Source organism: Monoraphidium neglectum (genome assembly GCF_000611645.1).
Source record: "Monoraphidium neglectum strain SAG 48.87 unplaced genomic scaffold scaffold00495, whole genome shotgun sequence".
Classification (NCBI taxonomy): domain Eukaryota; kingdom Viridiplantae; phylum Chlorophyta; class Chlorophyceae; order Sphaeropleales; family Selenastraceae; genus Monoraphidium; species Monoraphidium neglectum.
Window position 1 is genome coordinate 1 of NW_014013133.1, and position 20,250 is coordinate 20,250.

Genomic DNA, 20,250 nt, shown 5'->3' on the forward strand with positions numbered 1-20,250 from the left:
CGCCCCCCCCCCTCCGCTGACGTCATCAGGTGTGGACGTCAACGACATCGAGGTCACCATGAGCCGCCCCGCCAAGGACGACGCCCCCTTCAGCGCGCTGGCCTTCAAGATCATGACTGATCCCTTTGTCGGATCCCTCACTTTCTGCCGTGTCTACAGGTGCGGCCCCGCGGCCCCGTGGCCCCGCGGCCCCGCGGGCGCTCCCAGGACTCTATCACAACCCAACGAGTCTTGTTGCAACCCGACGAATCTCGGGTCGCCATAAGCTGCATCGGGGCTGGGGGTGCATGGGGGTGTATGGGTCGTGTTTGCAACCTGGAGTTTCACACCGTCCGCTGTTCTGTTTTTGGCCCGCCTGCCTCCACTCCAACCAAACATTCCACAACCTCCCGAAACAACCGCGCCGCCCGCCCAAAACAACAGTGGCAAGCTGGAGGCGGGGACCTACGCCCTGAACTCCAACAAGGGCCGCAAGGAGCGCATCGGGCGCCTCATGCTCATGCACGCCAACAACAGGGAGGACATCAAGACCGCCTTCACCGGTGACATCATCGCCATCGGCGGCCTCAAGGTGCGTGTGTTCGCGCGCGCGCGCGCGGGCATGTCTGTGCATTGCGCACGGGCGGGGCAGCCACGCCGGAATCGCTTGGACTAGCCCCCCCCCCTTTCCCTCCCAGTCCATGCCCCCCGCAGCATCCACTTTCAACATCCCAATTCCCACCTGAACCCTGCGTTCCATCCCCCTCACCCCCCCCCCCCCCCCCCAGGACGTCATCACCGGCGAGACCCTGTGTGACGAGAAGGCCCCCATCGTTCTGGAGCGCATGGACTTCCCCGACCCCGTGATCAAGATCGCCATCGAGCCCAAGTCCAAGGGCGACCTCGAGAAGATGGTGGGAAGCCGCGGCGAAGCTGCTGACGCGCCCGTGATCCGGACGTATGCATGCGGGCCCCGCTTGTCGGGAGGGGAGGGCGCGCTCCTGTACTGTGGGGGGGCTGGCGTCTGGGCTGCAAAGAGTGGCGAAGATTTTCCCAGGCAGCCCAGCGCTGATCAATTCACGTTGGAGAACACGAGCTGCGGTTTGTGCAAGATTTGCTCGCACCCAAAACAGTCATCTGAACACTCCCCCAATCCGCAAACCCCCCCTCTCCTTCCCCCCAGGGCATGGGCCTGGCCAAGCTGGCCCAGGAGGACCCCTCCTTCGGCTTCAGCCGCGACGAGGAGACCGGCCAGACCGTGATCGAGGGCATGGGGGAGCTGCACCTGGAGATCATCGTGGATCGTCTCAGGCGCGAGTTCAAGGTCGAGTGCGACGTCGGCGCACCCCAGGTGGGTGGGGCAGACCCAGAAGCACGTGTGTAGACGCGGCGGCTTCGACATTGGCGCTTACTCGGCGGCGAGGTGGATGTGCCAGGGGTTGGCGCCGACCCGCGCCCCGCCTCCAGTCGCTCCCTCTCTCACTCACACCTGCAACCGCCTCTTGACCAATCGCCGCCAACCTCCGCGAACCAACCAACTGTCAACCACCCCCAGGTGAACTACCGGGAGTCGATCAGCCGCCAGTCCGAGATCCGCTACGTGCACAAGAAGCAGTCCGGCGGCAGCGGCCAGTTCGCTGACGTGGCGATCCGCTTCGAGCCCGGGGAGCCCGGCAGCGGCTTCACCTTCAAGAGCGAGATCAAGGGCGGCGCCGTGCCCAAGGAGTACATCCCCGGTGGGTGCCTTTTTGGCGTGCTTGCATATCATGGACATAAGTCGCGGCGCGCACGCTCGCGCCTGCGCCGCAACGACGGCGCCGTGAAATGCGCACGTAGGGAGCCTTGAATTTTCGCGGCGCCGGCCCCTCCCCTCCGCCGTCCCAACATGCACAAGTCCATGCAGGGAATCGCCCTCGCGGTCTGCGGGGAGGGCCCCCTTCCTCCCCCTGTGCAGCACGCACCAAACATCGCCCTTCTTACCCCCCTCCCTTCCCCGTCAAACCTCCAACTCATCCCCCCAAAGGTGTGACCAAGGGTCTGGAGGAGTCCATGACCACCGGCAGCCTGGCGGGCTTCCCCGTTGTGGACATCACCGCCACCCTCTACGACGGCTCCTACCACGAGGTCGACTCCTCCGCCCTCGCGTTCCAGGTGCGCACCAGATCGATCCCCGCCGCGCACGCGGCCCTTCGTTCTTTTTCGCGAGTGGCGCGCGACGCTGTGCGGCACGGAGCCGCTGGCGCGCTGCTGCCGGCGGCCCCGGTTGTGAACCCAACACCAGGCTCGAAGATCGTGATCTGGCTGGTGCCACGGTTTTGCTTGCCGCGGCTCCCTCCTGCAGCGGGGCTGGCACGACCTGTTGCTGTGCCCCTGCCCCTCCCGCAACCTCTCACGACCCCCCTCCCTCCGTCCCTGCAGATCGCCGCCCGTGGCGCGTTCCGCGACGCCATGGGCAAGTGCGGCGCGCGGCTGCTGGAGCCCGTGATGAAGGTGGAGGTGATCACCCCCGAGGACCACATGGGTGACGTCATCGGGGACCTCAACTCCCGCCGTGGCATGGTGGGTGTCAGGGGTGGGGTGGTTTGCCGCACGGGGATCATGCGGCTTGGCAGTCGCTCACTCTCTGCCTGGTTGAACCTGGGGATCAAATTCTGCTCAGGAGATTTTTGCCCCAGCCCAGAGCGCCTCGGACGCCTACCTAGGGTTTCTGCTGATGGTTTCGCCCGCTTTACCCCGCCCCACTCCACCCCCCAGGTGAACAAGTTTGAGGACAAGCCCGGCGGCATGAAGCTGGTGCAGGCGTTCGTCCCCCTGGCCGAGATGTTCCAGTACGTGTCTGTGCTGCGCGGCATGACCAAGGGCCGCGCCCAGTACAGCATGCAGCTGGAGCGCTACGAGGTGGTGCCCCCCAACATCCAGACCGAGCTCGTCGCCAAGGCGCGCGGCGGGGCCGTCAAGGCTTAAGTGGGATGACGTCATCGTGATGTCATCGTGATGTCATCTTGCTGTGACGGCGGGGATGGAGTGCCTGGGATGGCTGCTGCCTGGTATTCGAGGCTGAGCTGTCGGGGCATGGGCAGGGGTGGGAGGGGCTGGGCACGCGGGCACCCCAGGGGGCATCCTGAGGGGCGCCTGTGCCTGCTGCTGCTCCCTTGCCCTCCGCGCTGCGCTGCGTCGCGGCTCTGGCTCGGCCTGTGTTGGGGCCCGGCCTGGCCTGACGACGCGGGGCTGGGCTCTTTTTTGGGTGCTGCGCGCACCACACAATTGCACACGCAAAGATACGTAACCACCGCAGGGGTTTTGATCTGATGTGAGTGAGTGAGAGCGTGAACTTTGCCGCCTTGTCTGCGCTGCTCGAGCGGCGTGCTGCCATGTAAAAATTCGACCCATTCATGAGTCATGAGGAATTCAGTTGGGGCAGAAACCGGGCGCTGGCTGCACAGACGCGCTGCATGCCCGCAGGTGTGTGGCGCCACACACCATCTTCAGCCCTGCCAGGCGTAAGAAGGGGTTCAGGGTTTGGGAAGGCGTGCCGCGAAGCACCATGGTGCATCACACGAAACTAAAGACATCAATGCGTGCAACACCTTGCACCTTAAAACCCCAATGGTCGCTGCCTGTTTGGCGCACAGAACTAGGGTACAGCCAGCTATTCATGAAGTGGCAGCTGTGAAGAGCTCCGCACTCACCCCCATGAAACGACCCTGGGATAGATATAGGCGGTGCCCCATGCTGGAGGCAGGCTGCTGGATGCGGCGCGCTCTGCACAAAGCTACGTAGTGCAGGCTCTGGCAGCCCAAGCAGCACTTCGCGGGTTGGGGGGTTATGAATGCTGGCCTGTTGATGTGGTATTATTCCATCCCTGAGTTGACATGACACGCGCAAAGCTAGTATAGGTAATATAGGTTGACATAAGTAATTAGGGATGAGAGGGAAGGGCCCCGCGTACTGGCTGAGGGGTGCAGCAAGGGCTGCTCATCATGCCTTGCAGGGCGCTGCACAAAATGAAATCGATTACGCCACAGGGGTCAAGGTGCAGTTTTGACATGAGAGCGTCCTACATCCTACCACTAAGCTTATGCAGTAGACAAGCAGAAATGGATGGACGGCCTGCTGTATGCAATTGGGTGCATCACTCAAGTTTTTATGCCAGCCTGCGCTGCGTGTGCCGTCAGTATCAAGTGCCCAACTGGCGCAGCTCCTCTGAGTGCGCAAGGGGAGAATTTGCCGCAAACATGGCGCGGTTTCAGTGGTTGGCTCGACTGTGGCGAGGAGGCGCGACACGCCCTGTGCCTGCGCTCACAGCTGGCACCGCAGCAGCACTGCAATGTTGCCGGCGCCACGCGCAAAGCGGCTAGCTGAAGCCAGACAGGTCGACTGCAGATACTGTAATGGTGAGTGATGGCTTCGGAATACTTTATCAAAGCACCGAACAGTCACGTAGTTCCTATAGAATGATCATGACTTCGGAGATCGAGTGCACGGCGCCGGCGCCGGCTGCCCCCTGACCCGGTGCCAATGCAGGCGCTGGGGGCTGCCGTGGGTGGCCCGCGGCGACTGGGATTGGTTGTGGGGGACTGCGATTGCAGACCGTACAAATAGCATGTACGGGGAACTTTCTTTGTCTTGGTAGCTGCAATCTTTTGGTAGTTCGTCATCCTTGCATTATACTGACGCTCATGTGCTTTTTGCAATTGGTTGCGACCCACTCTCCCAATGAGTGGCTGCTCAAACACACTCAACCTTGTTTGCTGGCTTGTCCAGCTCCCCATGAGTATGATATATACCTGCCATAGTTCCTGGATGGTTGCGACTAGAGTCCCGCCGCTGTGCTGCCTGTAAACATAAGCAATCAACCACCTGCGTGTTTGCACCCAGCTCAATTGCAACCACCAAACAAGGATCTACTATAAATCAAACAGCCAAGTCCACCAACAGGGCCGCCGCCGTTGTCAGCTGCGTTTCAAGTGCTTTTCAAACATGCGCCGCCCTGCAAGCGACGCGGCCAGCGCCGCCACTGTCAGCCCGATCCCGGCCAGCAGCACGCCGACCTGTGGACCCCACCCAGGGGTGAGGGAGGGGGTGTGTGCGGCACGGCAGGCTGGTCAGACACGCAACATGCAGTCCCCATGAATGCAGAGCCGGCCGGCAAAGCAGGCAGCTCGCAGTCGTCTCCTTAAGCAGAGGGTATGAAACCCCGAGGCTCCACATTTGACTGAAGGGGTACGATCACGCCTGTGGCTGCCCCCTGAAATTGCATGCATGCACATTCCTGTACACCCATGCGAGACGCCCGCGCGGGCGGCCCAGCAGCCTCTAGTTCGGCGCCGCATGCGGCAGTTGCCTCACCCGCGTTGAGTAGGGCTTCAATAGGTACAGCTGGATGAAGGGCACCCCCTGCGGCCAGTTGGACTCGCACCACATCGGGTCCCGCGGCCACCCGTGCTGCTGCGCCCACAAATCCGACGCGTCGGTCTCGACCCACGCGAACGCGCCATAGATGTCGTCGCAGTGGGCGCAGGTGATGCGGGTGGATAGGGAGGGTACGTAGTGTGCGGTGGCGTTGAGGCAGGTGCCGAGGAGGGAGGGGTCCTTGTCGCCGCGCTTCCAGCCGACACAGACCTGAGGGGATGTGCATGCATGAGCGCAGGCGTGCATTTGTGCTGATAAATGCGTAGGTGCATGTGCATGCGTGTGTATGTGTGTGCATGCGTGTGCTTGTTTGCGTTTGCGTGTGCACATGTGCAATTGACAGGGCTGCAAAGAATCAGAGGTTGGCAGCAGCAGCAGCAGCAGCAGCAGCAGCAGCAGCAGCAGCAGCAGCAGCAGCACGTGCGCCTGCTCCTGCCGCAATCCCCTTGCAGCATCATCACAGCCGTCCCAGTGCAGCCTAACACCCCCACAGCCCACTCTATGGCAGCATCGCTCCGACACACAAAGAAACAATCACCACCTTCTCGCCCACCCCGCTGCATTATCACCCACCCACCTGCCCGGCCGGGCACTTGTTCTTTACGGGGTCGCACGTGGCGCCGCGTGACCCCGGGCCGCTCCCCGCGGTGGCTGCTGCCAGGGCGTTCCACAGGAACCTGGACGTGTCGTCCTTGTAAAAGGGGCTCTGAGGGTCTGGGTGCAGCACCTGTTTTCCGGTCGGGTGCACGTGGAAAGGATGATGAGCAATGAACATGGCAAAGTGTAATGTATGTGCGAGCTTTAGGTATCTCAGGGGAGGCTCCTCGGGCACGCACATCTGCTGCACCGTTGGTCCCTCTCAACCTTCTTTCTTAAACCACAACCAGCCGCCACCGCAGGCACCGCGTGCCCGCTTTCCCGCCAGCGTTCAGCTCCCTGGCGGCCGGCGCATGTGCCCCCTCTCCTCACCCCCCTTTCCCCGCGCTCAACGGCTGCCGAGCCTGCCCCGTATGACACGAGACCCGTCGCGCGCCTGCAGTACCCCGATGTAGTGTTTTGGCGCGTAGCTGCGCACGCCGTCGACCTCGGTGTACCCCGCCGCCATGAGCGCCGACGCGGCGGCGCACGAGAGGCCGGGGTCGAGGGCTATGAGGCAGGACGAGAACGAGGCCACGAGCTCCAGCAGGCGCGTGGCGTTTGCCTGCAGCGGCACGCAACAGCAGGGGAGTGGGGTTAGCTGGCGGGGCGGGAAGCCGAGGATTCAAAGGACGCACAGGGGGTGTTTCAGCTGGCTGAAGCTGCTGAGTGCAATCAGCGCGAGTGCGGGTGCTGCAGGCAACAGTGCGAAGCGTCACGAGGCTGCAGCAAAATTTGAGACACACACACATGTGATGATGCATGCCGATGGTGCAGAGGTGCGATGATATCAAGTCCCAATGCGGAGGCTTTCATTTGCAAAATTGAAGGGCGCACGCGGCGCCGCGCCCACCTGCAGGTCTTCCGGCCGCCCGCCCGCGAGGGCGTGCGCGGCCGCCGCCACGACCCCCGCCGCGCGTGCGATCGCGCCGCCGTCCACCCTATCGCCCTTGTCGAAGCGGCTGCCTTGGTAGGGGTTGCGGTACGCCCGGTCAAACTCGGTCAACACGACGCCGGCGATCTGGGGCTTGACCCTCAGGAACGACATCAGGGAGGACGGAGGGATGCCGGGGTTGCTGCTGCTGGCTGGAGACACAGACGCCTGCGGCGAGGGGGCATTAAAGAAGTTGTGTTTGGATGCTTGGCGGCCGCAGGGTCCTTTTTGGCATCTGCTGTGAAGCCGGCAAGCACAAGGCCCTTGCCCGTGCGCACGCGCAGGTCTGAGTCACGTTGTGGGATGTCTGGCGCAACAAATCCATCCAACCGTCAGCCAACGACAATATCAACTTAGTCACGGCTCCTTGTCAGCGATATGCACACCCCTGCAACGTCATTTCAATCAGCGCCAGCACGCCAACACCCCACCTTGAGCCCCTCCGGCAGCTGCCCGGCAGCTGCCTGCAGCGCGTCCACCACGGGGCCCGCGTTGCCAAACGCCGCGCCCGGCTGGGTGTGCGCGTAAAACGCCGCTGTCGCCGGCGATCCGGTGATTGCTGCCTGGCCTATTGGTCCGATTTCCAGGACCTGCAGTTTGTGGTATGCAATAATAGAGTGGAGAAATCCAGGGGGGAGCAGGTGCCAACGGTGAGACAGCAAGCGGAGGGCGAGGAGGAAGGGCAGGTGTGGGCGACAGCCAGTCTGGTGTCAAGTGAGTAATCGTGTCAGGGATGCGGGCAGTCACCAGCGGTCCGCCCAGCGCACGGTTTTTTCTACTCGCGCTCCGCCGCATCGGCGAGCCGATGCCAAGCCCGAAGCGCAACGCCCTTTGTAAGTGTGCGGCCAGCCGTCCCAGATCGGTCTCAAATCAGTCACCCAGGTCAGTCTCCCAGATCACTAACCTGGTCCACCAGCGCCAGATCGAGCCCCTCCACGGTGACACCCCCCCTCTGCAGCTCCCATAGAAATGCTTTGCTGCCCATGTAGCCCCAGGGCTCCCCGGCCAGCGCCAAAAACACGATCTGGCGGCTGTAAGAAGCCGCCAGGCCCGCGGCACCGTTCTGCGCGGCGCCCTCGAGGCCGGGTGCGGGCGCGGCGCCGAGGACGGACGCGGCGGCGAGCAGCGCCACCAGGCCGGACAGCGGCGCGGTCGCGCCCTGCGGGGATGACCGGGCCAGGGGGTTGGGGGGTGGGGACAAGGGCAGTTGAAGGGTCAGCAGGGGGACTCCCTGGCGCTTGCTGCGGCGCCAGCTTAGCAACAAGAACCCCGGACCCTGAGAAGGCCACCAGGCTTATGAGTTTTGGTTATGTTGTATGAGCATGTGGGATTGAGCGGCGGCCAATGTCGATTACAAGGCTGGATTGCGGGGTGGGGGTGCGGGGGCGCGGCTGCTCGCCTGCACACTGTCGTGAAAAAGGTCAGTCGAGTCCACCTGGGCCACCACTAGCAGGGTGGACTTGGTAACGTTGGCGCCTGGCAAGGGGGTTTCGGGGGCCGGTTGGTGGGGTGGGCTCTTAACAACTGACCATTCCACAACCCACTCTTGGCTGCTGCATAGGCGGCGCCGAGGGGAGCCTGGCAGCGTCAGACGCAGCTGCAAGAAGCTGGCGCGGGGAAGCGTCGGCCCGAACCGCCCGCGCCCGGCGCGGCGGGGTTTCGGCCGTGCAGCGCTGAAGCGCGCGCACCCGCGGGGATGGGTGGCAGCGCCGCCCAGACGCTGAAGCCTCCGAGCGGCGCGCAGGTCGCGGCCTTCAGGGCGGATGCTGAGTCAGCGTCGCCGGAGGCCGACATCGGCAGGGAGATGCGCGCATGGTAGGCTCGGCCCTGGTGGCCCTTTGTATTCAGGAGGAGGAGATTCAGGAGGAGGCGGATGGGGCGGGCGAGGTGAGGGATGGCTTGCGGGTCGCGGGCGCGGGAAAGCGGTGCGGAGCTTGCGGCATGGCGCAGGAGCCAGCCGCCGTCTGCCTTCTCATGCAAAATCATGCATTGCAGGACGAGCGCACCTGCACATTGACCACCTGTGTGCACCGGCGGCGAGGGGGGCGTGCACGCTGAAGCCCACAAACGCCCCGCTTTGCCCAAAGAACAGGCGCAGCGAGAGCAGCTTGACCGAAAATCCACCGAATCCACCCACCCGCTCCTTGTTGTAGTCGGCCCTCTCCCTGGCGTCGCGCGCCATCCCCTCTGACAGCAGCATCACAGGCACTGGCCACCGCAGCTGCCCGCTGCCCGGCGCGTCAGGCGTGGCCACGGGGTTCCAGGCGTGGCCGCCGGCGGGATAAGGGGCGAAAGCGACGCCCGGGAAGGCCGGGAGCGATGTGTAGCTGGCGGGTGGCTCTGGTCGCGTGGGGGGTGGAGAGGCGGGCGGACGCGGCGTTGCGCGATGCAGGTTGGTGCAGGGAACACTCTCTCTCTCTCTGTTTGTCTCTCTCTCACTCACTTGCTCACTCACTCACACGCATACACGCAATCAGGCGCACACGTCATTCCCACCCGACGCCGCAGCCGCAGCGCCAGGCAGCGTGCCTCGCGGCGCCCCCCTCACCCGTGTCATCTATAAGCACCCCCGCCACCCGCGCCAACAGGGCCGGCTCCGCCAGCAAGCGCCGCAAAAACGCGTCCGACTCGGCCACTGGGACGAGCACCATGAGGCTGGCGGCGCCGGTGGGGCCCTTTGATGCGTTGGGCAGGTGCCGCAGGTGGATAAGTGCCCCGTCAGCATCCCGCTGGCCCTCCGGCGGTCCTGTGGGGGTGAAAGGCCGAGGCGCGACGGAGGGGACCGGCTGGTGGCACCGAGCGTGCGCGCCGCATGGCTGGGCAGCCCGGCTGCCGACTGATTGCGTTGACCCGGCCTTGGTGCACCGAACTTCAGGGACGATGCCTCCCTCATTGCTGCCAGGGCGCGGCGCGCGTGCGTGCTCAGGTGCTGTACACCTCTGCTCTCCCGCGCGGGACGGGCATGGCGACACGCGGCGTGAGCTCTCCGTCGGCCACCGCCCACCGCCCGCACGAGGTGCGCACCCTGGCTGCCAATGCCACCAGTGGAGTTGAGCAGAAGGTATGCGCCGCCGGTGCGCTTCTGCTCGCGGTACATGAGCGCATAGACGTCACGCACAGTCTTGGCCTCGGGGGCGCCTGGTGGCGAGAGAGCCGTTCGCGAAAGTCGCGGAGCCACCCTCAGGCCCACAAGGGCGGGGCTGGGCATGACAGCTGCGGGTAGGCGGCCATGCCGTATAGCTGTCCCACCAGAGGGCACCAGACTTGATCCAGGACCGCTTTCCTGGGCGTCGCTGTGACCCAAGCCCGGCATGCTCTGCCCCCAGTAGGCGCGCACCATGCAGCGGCGCGCCGTGCGCCCCATGCTTGCCCACAAGCGCCACCAGTGACAGCAGCACCAGAACCGTCATCACGCCTTGCTACGTATATGTGAATTAAAACCGATGTCTAGCCTACATCACAGCTTCCATCGGAATGAGATGATCGCTGATATGAGATGGCAGATCTGACCTAGGTTCAAAATCTGATTGCTCATCCAATGTATCCAGCCTCCAAATTGATTGCATATGACGATGACATGGCGATCGATGGGAAGAGCAAGCAGATCTCCCGCCAGTGATCTACAAATATGGCTGCAGCAGCGAGAGCTTCCCGTGAGACGGGGCTGATGATGGATGAATACCCTTCAGAAGTGGTGGTGAAGCAGCTGCGCTGTGTGCAGGCCGCCAGGTGCGCAACTGGTCGCAAGCGCTTGGCTCGCGCTGTGCTCTGCTGGCCGTGCTGCCGCAAGTTGAAAATCGGCGCCGCCGCCGCCGCCTCAGCGTGCTCGACCTCCCCTGGTCCAGTGAGTCCAGCAACCGGATGTCATTCCGTTTTGCGCAGGCTGTTCTCTGCGGATGCGTTCCTTGACGGCCTCTCCTCGTCCCTGGGGCAGCGGCCCGACGCCCGGCTCGCCCAGCTGTCGGCCGCGGCCGCCCTGCATGCCGCCAGCGCCGCGCCCGCGCCGCGCCTGCTGCTCGCAGCCTGCGGCGGCACAGCGTCCGCGGCGGCGGCGGCGCTGCAGTGGGCGGCGGGCGCCGGCGGCGTCGAAGCGGAGGCGCATTTCCAGCTGCTATTCTCTGAGCTGCTGCGGGCGACCGCCCCTGCGGGCGACGCCGGGGTGGCAGAAAGCACCACGGGGTGGCGGCAGCAGCAGCAGCAGCAGCAGCAGCCGGGGTTCAGGCGCGACACCAGCAGCGACGGCGGAGGCGGCCCGGGTGTCGCAGGGGCGCACGAAATCCTGTCCCTGCTCGCAGCCGCCAGCGACGCCGACGAGGTGAGGGTGTCCTACTCTCGTCCTCACCCATCCTCCATCTGCGACGCCATATTTCAACGCTCCACGTAGCGCCGACCGCCACCCTTCCCCCCTCGGAGCCGCCTGCGCTTGCTACGCACCCCTTCCCGGCCGCCAAGCTCCACGCCTGCTGGCTTTCACACGCAGCCCTGCGCCCCACCCTCTCTCACCCCTGACAGGTGCTGCACGCCCGCATGTTTGCAGCGGTCTGCTCCCGGCTCTTCCCTCTTGACGAGGCCCTCGCACATCGCTGGGTGCTACGAGAGGTCACCCGGCTTTTAGCGCCGGACGACGACGGCCCAAGCGGCCCCGCCGGCGCCGCAGCCCCCTCCCATAGGGACGCCCCCTGGGTCCTCCCTGGGCTGTCACGCGGCGGCGCCACGGCCGGCCAGCCGCGCGCGACGGGGCCGTGGCGGGGCGAGGAGTGGTGGGGCGGCGTGCTACGGAATGTGCTGAGGCGGGACCTGCAAAAAGTGATCGAGCCCGACGAGCTGATGGCGGCGCTTTCCGCGCGGCTTCCGCTCGCGGGCGCGAGCCTCGCCGGGCAGCGGGCCGCGGCGGGGCTGGCGGGGGCGCTGCTGAGGCGCAGCGGGCCCGCGGCGCGCAGCACGATAGAGCGGGTGCGCTCTCAGCTCGTCTGGAGGTCTTTCAGGGTAGCTACCGCACTGCCTGTCGGCCACCGACAATGCTCGCCGGCACTGTCCTTAGCCATACCTGCACACCTCATGCCTTGGACCTCCGCCGATCTGCCGGGCTGTGATGCGCCCCCCAACAGTCACAAAACGCGCGCTGTCACACCCCTCTCCCTATCACATATTGGCGTCGGGCAGATTTGCGGCTGCCTGGAGGCCGCGCTGGCGGAAGACGACCAGTCGGCCCTCCACTCGACCATGCTGGTCGCGCGGCGCGTGCTCTGCCCAAGCGACTATCGGGATCTCATACACGCCGCCGCCTGCCGAGCCCGCGGCCGTGCCTCTTCCGCCGCCCCAGCCGCCGCCACAGGCCCCGCGGCGCCGCCGCCGCTTGAGGCGTCGACACGGGTATTTACGCGGCTGGCTGCTGCAATGCGTGCGCTCTGCCCGAGCGCGCCGCGGTGGGAGCTGGAGGTTTACAAGGGCCTGGCTGGCGGCCTGCCCAGGGAGTGGGGTGCGGCGGAGGCGGTGCGGGCGCAGCAGGGCGACACGCAGGACATCATCCAGACCTGCATCAAGGATCGGGACGCGGCGGCGGCGGAGGGCCACGGCAGGCGAGCGCTCACAATGTTGTGGCTCGGGGCACGCAGCGGCCTTCCTGCTTGTTAGATTTGAGTTCAAACTGCCATCCATCCTGAGATTCCTGATTGGGATTCTGGGGTTCGGAATGGAGCCCCGCCCTGCACGCCTGCTCGCACCAGCATTGGCGCAGCGTTTCGGCCCTCTCGGCATGCCCCGCGCGCCTGCTCAACCCTGTATCACCCCATCCACTGTGCCGGCGGCGCTGACGCCGCGCATGGCGTGTGTGTGCCAATTGTGAATGCCTGCTGCAGGCTGGCGCAGCTGGACCCCGGGGCGCGCAGGCAGGTGGAGGCCGCGTTGGCGCACCACCTGGCGGAGTTTCAAAAGGCTGGATGCAGCAAGCTTTCGGATAAGCAGGCGCGCGCTGAGGGGGTGGGGCAGTCGAGTGGCTGCACGGGCGGCTGGAGGGAGGCAGGTACGCCTCCTGGTGAATGATTTCGGCTGCTCAGGCGCAACTTATTTCGACATAGCATTGTAATTGCATGTGTACACACACAAGTCCACCCACACAGAGAAGACGTAACGCACACACACACACACACACACAAACAAAAACACCCACACTGACACCATACGATCATGTGCACCACTGACTGTGCCCGCGCCGCAGGCGTTCACGCTCACCTTCAACCGCGGCGAATTTGAGCGCGTCACGCTCCCGCTGCTGACGGCGCTCCCTGACAGCCCTCAGAGCGCGCAGCTGCGCTACAGCTTCCTGCAGGCAAGCGCGTACGTGCGTGTACGTGTGTGTGCATATGTGCGTGTGTGTGTATATATGTGTGTGTGTGTGTATGTGTGTGATGTGTCCCACAGGCGTGCCCCGAGCTTTTGGCGTGTGTGAATGCAGAAGGGGCTTGCTGCTCATGCACGTCCATGTGGCATCTCGGTTCGACGAGCGGCTCGGGACAGGGCGCCGACGAAAAGCTGCAGCATCAGCAAACGTATGGAGCCACCAGCAGCGTCCGTCCGCTCAAGTTCCCAGCTGCAATTGTCAGGCAACCACGCCTGCAACGGCGTGGGACTGCCGGACACCGCCCCGCCTCACCTACGGTCTCGCGGCCCCTCCCGCTGCCCAGGCGCTCGCGTCCCACGCCAGGACGCGCGAGCTGACGCGCGATGCGCCGGCGCGCTTCAAGGCAACGTGTGACGCCGTGGGCTTTGATTTGGAGGGGCCGGCCGGCGCGACAGGCCCGGTTGGACAGCAGCCGGGCAGGGTGCGGGCGTGGGCAGAGGCGGGGGACAGTCCCGCGGCGCGGCTGCACCAGCTTCTAGATAGGTGGGCGTCGATTGAGCGTGGGGGTTATTGAACTTATGTACACAGCACCTTGTGTCTATATCAAGCTGCAAACATCTGGGTTCAATTAGTATTAGGGGATGCAATGTTGCGGGTGAGAGGGTTGGGTTTTGTTGTGGCTCGACAATCGGTGTTGCCACTGTTTGTGTGTTGACACTGCGTGATTGTATGGATGTTGGGAACGCCAGGAACGACGGTGCGCCCGGGGCAGGGTGCCGTTGGCGTGGCCAATACGCGGCCGCAATCGCGGCGCCGCGCTCATGCCTTTGCCGCGCGCCGCGCAGGCTGCCGCTGCTGGCGATCGGCGCCGCGGGGGCCGACGGCGCGTTTGACCGGCTGGTTGAGAGGATCGAGGGCCAGCTGAGGGACGTGGCGCGGCGCTCCCAGCAACAGCAGCAGCAGCAGCAGCAGCAGCAGCAGCAGCAGCAGCAGCAGCGACAGCAGCAGCAGCAGCAGCGGCCCCCGCTGCACCCTGGCGGCGGCAACATGCCTCCTCCAGCCCCCGGCCCTCACGACGCCAAGCGACAGCGGACGGACGGAGGGGCCCACAGGAGCGGCGGCGGCGGCGGTGGGGGCACCGCCGGCTTGCAAAGCAGTGGCGAGTCGCCGAGCCTGCAGGACTTGGCAGAGGTTGTCATCCAGAAGTTCGCTGACACATGCCAGCGCTGCAACGCGCTGCCAACCGCGGCAGGCGGCGGCAGCAACCCCAGCGGCGGCGGCGGCGGCGGCGGCCCCGCCCCGGCGGCGCCAGCTGCCGGCGGCGCGGTCGCGGGCGCGGACGCGGCGGCGCCTTGGCGCACGCGGGTCGTTGGGATGCTGCAGCGGGTGCCTGAGTTGCATGAGTCACTGCTGCAGGCCCTGATAGCCAGGGCTGAGGGCGCCGGCACTGGCGGGGTGCAGGCAGCAGGTGTTCATGCAGCTGTTGAGGCTTCAGAGGCGGCAGCGGGGTTGTTGGCCTGCATGTGCTCTTGCCACGCCGCGTCGGAGCGCGTCGTGCCGCCGTCGGGCGGCGCGGCGCACGCATGCGAGGTGCAGTCGGTCGAGGCCGTCGCGTCATGCTTCTGGTGGCGGCGCGCCGCCTCGGGGGCGGCGCCTGGCGGCGCCCGTGCGGCTCCCCTGTATGGGGCTGGCAGCCCGCCCGAGGCCGGCGCCTCGGAGCTGCCGCCTGGCTTCTGGCCGGATGGCATGCCGAGACAGCAGCCCGCGGCGGCGCCGGGCCGCTCGTCGCATGGCCCCGAAACTAGTGGGCGCAGCTGCGGCGGCGGCAGCGCCGGCGCCGTGCCAGGCACCAGCCTCGCGTGTGATGTGATGCGGCGCTGCCGGCTGGGGGACGCGCGGCAGCTCTGCGGCGCGGCGGCGTTTTGGTGTGCCTACGCGCGGCATGCAGAGGAGGCCGGCTGGTGGTGCTCCGCTGGTGAGCACCGGCATAGGCAGGGGCGCGCCGCTGCCCGGCCGATGGCGCGCCCCTCGGCCCCAAACTGCCGTGGTTTGGGGTGGGTGGCGGGCAGGTGTGCGAAGGCGCCGGTCGCGCCTGTCTCGGCCTGCCGCTGCTCGCTGCGGAGGGCTCCGCCTCGCATCCGGCGTGTGCGCATTTCGTGCACCTGCAGCACGGATGGCTCACTCGCGCCGCACCAACCATTCCCTGATTCGCTAACAACCACCAGGCCCAGACGGCGCGCTTGGGGAGCTGGTTCCATCGGTGCAGCCGCCGCCGCGCGGCGCACCTGCCTCGGGCGCCGCGCCGGCGCCCCGCCGCGCCGCGCGCGCGGCGTTCGTGCCTCCCGAGCTTCCAGGCCTGCTAGCCTGGCTGGGGGCGCGGCTGGGCGCGTGGCGGTGCGGCGGCCCCGAGGAGGAGGCGGCAGTGAGGGAGGCTCGACAGGTGGGTTGTAGGCGGCGGCTGCCTGGGGGGGCCTTTTGTTTGGTGCGCATGAGGCAGGAGCGCGGGCGTGCTGGTATCTGCGCAGCGGCATGCGGTAGACCGCTGGCATTGGAGGGGCTTGAGTACGCGCCACTCTCAGCGCTGGCTGCGGCACGCCTGTCGTGTTGGGTCAGGCGTGTTTGTGAGCTCGCCGGCTGTGCTTGAACAGCAGCAGCAGCAGGAGGGGAGCAGCAGCAGCAGCAGCAGCAGCCGCAGCACGTCGCGCTTGGCTTCCACCTGCCCTCCTCTGCGCCTCTCCTGCAACCCGCACACAGGCCTGCCGCGCCGCACTTGCCGGCCCCATCTGTGAGCAGCTGCGCGCCACGCGGCAGCGGCAACCAGGCGCCGTGCAGTATGCGTCCGAGGCAGCACTTTGGGAGGCGAAAGCCCTGGGGGATGGGCTGGCCGTGCCGGCTTTGGCGGTTGCGGACGCTGCGGCGGCGGTTGTGCGGGCTCTCGGCCACGCTGGGGCAGACGAGTAATCCGGTGGTTGAGCAGCCCGTTGTCCACCTACACTTACCTTGGAATAGCGGGGCAGGGGATCATAGCGTCTTGCATCCAATCGCTCCACTTTCGTACTGTACATCCGCGATCTCAGTCTCGGGGTCGTCCGAGAGCCTCACGGGTGTTCCGCCTGCCCCGTCTTTGCCGAGTTACAGCGTACGAGGGTCAAAACAAATGAGCAATGGGGAACACTTCCATCGAGGCAGCGTCCTTCACTCGGCTGCCGAAGCCAACTGCTGCACCACCAGCTGGGCTCCAGGCGGGTGCGCCACCCTCGCCCTCTGCGACTGCGCCGTCAATGCCAGATGGCGAGGAGCCCCAGGCGCAAACGGCGGCAATGGAGGATGGCGGAGCGGACGCCCTGAGGGAGCGCGGCAACGCAGCGTACAGGCAGGCCGCAGTCGCACAGCAGGGCAGCGCTTGGTCGCATTGCTGTTCTGTTTCAAGGAGTAAGGATTGTTGGTTGATGCGTGCGAAGCCGCTCAGGTGTTGCGCCTCGCTCGGCTTCATACCAGAGGCATCTGCCGCTGCGCTAGGGAGGGACGGGGGCGCAGCAAAGTTCGACTGAAAACCTCGACCCCATCCCAGGGCTGTCATTGAAGTGGTGCAACGCCGCACACTTTACCCGTCTTCTGTCCACGCACACGTCCCGCCAATCGCACGCGCCCCCAGTTGCGGAGAATGGGCTGCCGCCTGCCAGCTGTACGAGGCGGCGGCCGCCGCCGCGCCGCGCGACGCGCGCGCGTGGTCAAACCTGGCCCAGGCGCGCCTGCAGCGGCTGCCGCCGGCGTCTCGCAACGCCCCAGTGCCCGGCGCACGCGCCATGGCCGCGGCCGCGGCGGAGGCGGCCGGAAAGACGGCTGACCTGGACCCTGGCAATGCAAAGCACAGGTTCCGCCTGGCGGCGGCGCTGCGCACGCTCGGAGACTACAGGGCGGCGGCGCGCCTGCTGGAGCCGCTGGCTGCAGGGGTGGGGCACCTGTGCTGCAGCGGTGCCTGGTCTTGGTCGTCTTGGCCACTGGGGGCAGGCCGGCGGGTGTGGGGGCGGCACACAATGTAGCCCTGGGTGGCGCAGCGCACATAGCCAAGATGCACTGTGCCTACCACCCTGTTCAAATACAACTCCTCCGAGGGAGTCTCTCCGATTGATTGGCCGGCCTGCAAATGGCTTCTGTGCTGCTCCTTCTGCGCCTGACGCTCGGCTTGCGCCATCCAGCAGAATTTTAATTCTGCTGATGGATGCAACAAGTGATGAGGGGATGCCAAGTGGAAGTCAGATGCGGCCTATGCACAAGCCACACGTGCACTGGAACGCACAGAGACACCTGCCTACCAGCCACGCGCACCCACAGGCCTGAAGGCACCAATCTCGACGCTGCCCCATCTCTTACACCCGTGCGCGCGCATGGACCCCGCCACGCAGCCTTCGGCCGGCCATGAGGTGCGGTCTGCGCTGGCAGCGGTGCGAGAGCTGGCCGCCGAGTCGGAGGACGGCGCCTTTTCGTCTTCCAAGCTCTACGTTGCGGCAGCGCCGCAGGAGTTTGGTGAATATGTGCACCCGGCCCTTGCGGTCACCGACGTCCCAGGTGTGCAGATGCTTCTGCGCTTGAGCACGTGCGCATACATGCGTGTGTGTGTGTGTGTGTGCGCGTGCGTGGCATTGCATTTGCAGTATCACAGACAATAAGAAACAAGTCATGCAGTGGTATGAGTAACTTATCATCATCATCATCATCATGCAGACAGTTACAGAGTGCAAGGACCTGGCAGTCACACAGTCACTAGGCAGAGTTGTGTGGGTGACGTGTGGCGTGCGGGGCCAGGCAGCCCAAAGTTGCAAAGACGTTTGTGTGCGGATGGGGCGCGGGCTCGAGGAGGGGGTGCGCGGCATCGCAGCTGCCCACCGAGCCCTGGGCGCTCTATTTGCCTCTGGGGTCGATTGCACGGTCGGGTCGGCCGGCCCGCCTGCCTTGCACATCTGTTGCCATGAACTACAACGGGGGCCTTGTACAGCTTTGATATCAGCTAGTTATGGCACCAGGACTGTGGGCCCGCGACCTATCAAGGGTACCTGCCCTCTCTTGCGCACCCGGCTGCGCGGCAGAGCGCGCCCAAGGGAGCCACGAGCCCGCGTACTGTACTCGCCACTCGCGTGCGCCCCGCGGCCCCCTTCAGCCGATACACGGCATGCGGCGCCTCTCGCCACAACGGTGCCCAAACCGCTTCCATATCGGGAACACAGGCTGCGGCCGCGGGCTGGTCGTGGGGCGCGCAGTGGCGCCAGGAGCGCTGCTGGCGGCCTGCAAGCCGATTGGAGTGGCACGCAGCTCGGCAGGAGGCTTTCGAATCGATCATGCCAGCGGCTCCTTGGTCTGTGCAAATCGTGGGGTTATGGTTTAGGGGCCATCGGTTTAGGTTTTGTTGCAATCGACACGTGGGCCGCGGCGAACGTGGGCCATGCGGCCTGGCTAGACTTGTTCCCTGCAGCGAGCGTGCGTGTGATGCTCTCGAGGCACAGCGGCTGCAGCACGCGTGCGCACGTCGGGCAGCAGTGGTGCGTGGCCCCGTGAGCGCTCGGTGCAGGGACCCCCCCCCCACTCACACCCCTCTACGCCTGGATATCGGCATCCCCCCATACCCCCACAGAACGACCAGTCCCAGGCTGATCTGGGTGACCTGCTGCTGCAGCGCTGCGAGGCAGACCCCGCCGCGCTGCGCCGCCTGTACGTGCTCTCCGGCCTGCCGCGCCAGGTGCGTGGGCGACACCGAGCTGACGACGACGCCCTGGCAGCGTGAAACATTGTGGGTGCAGCGCGAGTGACTGTGGTTTAGGGGCCACACAGGGATTTGTGAACTTCACGCTCGCAGCGTGGGCTGTGTTTGTGTGATGCGAGCCGCAGAATGCGCATCATTTCAGGGCAGCCTTTCTCGGATTGTCGCCGCTGCACAGCCCCCCATGCGCTGCTCAGATGCAGTTGCGATGACGTGCAACGACCGTCCTTGGCGAGGCGTTTGGTCCCGTGACGAAGCAGCAAGACATGCCATGCTGCAGGCCGCCCAACGCGTGCCTTGTACCCCAGCCCCTTAGCCTTGCAGCTCAACAATCTCCCACACACCGCTGCTGGGGGTCCAGGGGGACCCTGCGCTTGCAAAACCCGCGCTCGCCGCGCCCGCCGACCTGCGCACCCTCCTTGAGGCTGCACACAGCAACGCGGACGCGGAGGTGCACTCGCCGCCGCCGCTCGACCCGCGCCGCGTGCGGGCGATCGTGGCGGGCAACGCGTTTGGCTTTGATGAGGCGGGGCCGACGGGCGGCGGCGGCCGCGATCCGGCGGTCCCCGCGGCTGCGCAGCAGCCCGAGGCGATGCGGCCTGGCGTCAGGTGAGTGACGCTTGACAAAGGCATGCTGAGTGCTCGCTGGGCAGGTAGGGCGCCCTGCAAGCAGCGCGCGTTGCGGCGGGTGTCACCAGCCTCACAGCATCCTGCATTTCCCTGCAGCAGCTCAAGCATTCTCGTCCAGGGAAGGGGAACAGCCGTGCTCACCGGAGCCGCCCATCTGACAGGGACTGTCCCACCCTTCATACGATCTGCGCTCAGGGAGACCGGCCTGTGGGTGCTGCCCAGCCTCATCAACCACAGCTGCTGCCCAAATTCAGACGCGGTGTTCATCAATGACGTCATGTTCCTCCGCGCCGCCGAACATCTTGACGCCGGCGAGTTGCTGCGACCGGCGGCCCGAATGGGCCATTTTCCATCCGTGGAAAGCGGGCGCCACGTTTGGTGCCGAGGTTGCAGTGGTCGGTAGAGGGTCCCAAACGCAGCGGGCCGTGCGGCACTTGCTGCCAGCGCACAGCCAAGGCTTGCAAGAGGTGCATACGCATACTCAAACTTCACACACACACACACACACACACACACACACACACACACACACACACACACACACACACACACACACACACACAC

The 20,250-nt window shown here is 65.7% G+C and overlaps 5 protein-coding genes across 5 annotated transcripts; 3 read left to right on the top strand and 2 right to left on the bottom strand.

Moving 5' to 3' along the window:
• Positions 1–58: 58 nt before the first annotated feature.
• On the top strand, positions 59–2,943 carry MNEG_3794 (elongation factor EF-G; the record flags this gene model as incomplete). The annotated part of the gene is made up of 8 exons (XM_014047724.1): positions 59–159; positions 424–571; positions 768–893; positions 1,163–1,330; positions 1,535–1,715; positions 2,003–2,130; positions 2,398–2,538; positions 2,734–2,943. The coding sequence occupies 8 exons, from the start codon at positions 59–61 to the stop codon at positions 2,941–2,943; spliced, it is 1,203 nt and encodes a 400-aa protein (XP_013903178.1).
• A 1,988-nt stretch (positions 2,944–4,931) lies between these two features.
• On the bottom strand, positions 4,932–6,166 carry MNEG_3795 (nicastrin; the record flags this gene model as incomplete). Its single annotated transcript, XM_014047725.1, has 3 exons — positions 4,932–5,030; positions 5,329–5,601; positions 5,969–6,166. 3 exons carry the CDS (start codon positions 6,164–6,166, stop codon positions 4,932–4,934), a joined length of 570 nt encoding a protein of 189 aa, XP_013903179.1.
• A 210-nt stretch (positions 6,167–6,376) lies between these two features.
• MNEG_3796 (Nicastrin Flags: Precursor) lies at positions 6,377–10,371 on the bottom strand (the record flags this gene model as incomplete). The annotated part of the gene is made up of 11 exons (XM_014047726.1): positions 6,377–6,592; positions 6,881–7,129; positions 7,393–7,551; positions 7,866–8,120; positions 8,397–8,437; positions 8,650–8,797; positions 8,968–8,982; positions 9,099–9,301; positions 9,510–9,707; positions 9,986–10,099; positions 10,299–10,371. 11 exons carry the CDS (start codon positions 10,369–10,371, stop codon positions 6,377–6,379), a joined length of 1,671 nt encoding a protein of 556 aa, XP_013903180.1.
• Positions 10,372–10,589: 218 nt separating this feature from the next.
• Positions 10,590–16,262, top strand: MNEG_3797 (hypothetical protein; the record flags this gene model as incomplete). Its single annotated transcript, XM_014047727.1, has 10 exons — positions 10,590–10,690; positions 10,844–11,276; positions 11,474–11,914; positions 12,125–12,558; positions 12,820–12,940; positions 13,179–13,307; positions 13,645–13,844; positions 14,147–15,276; positions 15,527–15,741; positions 16,056–16,262. 10 exons carry the CDS (start codon positions 10,590–10,592, stop codon positions 16,260–16,262), a joined length of 3,411 nt encoding a protein of 1,136 aa, XP_013903181.1.
• Positions 16,263–16,582: 320 nt separating this feature from the next.
• MNEG_3798 (hypothetical protein) lies at positions 16,583–19,669 on the top strand (the record flags this gene model as incomplete). The annotated part of the gene is made up of 6 exons (XM_014047728.1): positions 16,583–16,668; positions 16,957–17,254; positions 17,708–17,870; positions 18,527–18,654; positions 18,931–19,035; positions 19,418–19,669. The coding sequence occupies 6 exons, from the start codon at positions 16,583–16,585 to the stop codon at positions 19,667–19,669; spliced, it is 1,032 nt and encodes a 343-aa protein (XP_013903182.1).
• Positions 19,670–20,250: the final 581 nt, after the last annotated feature.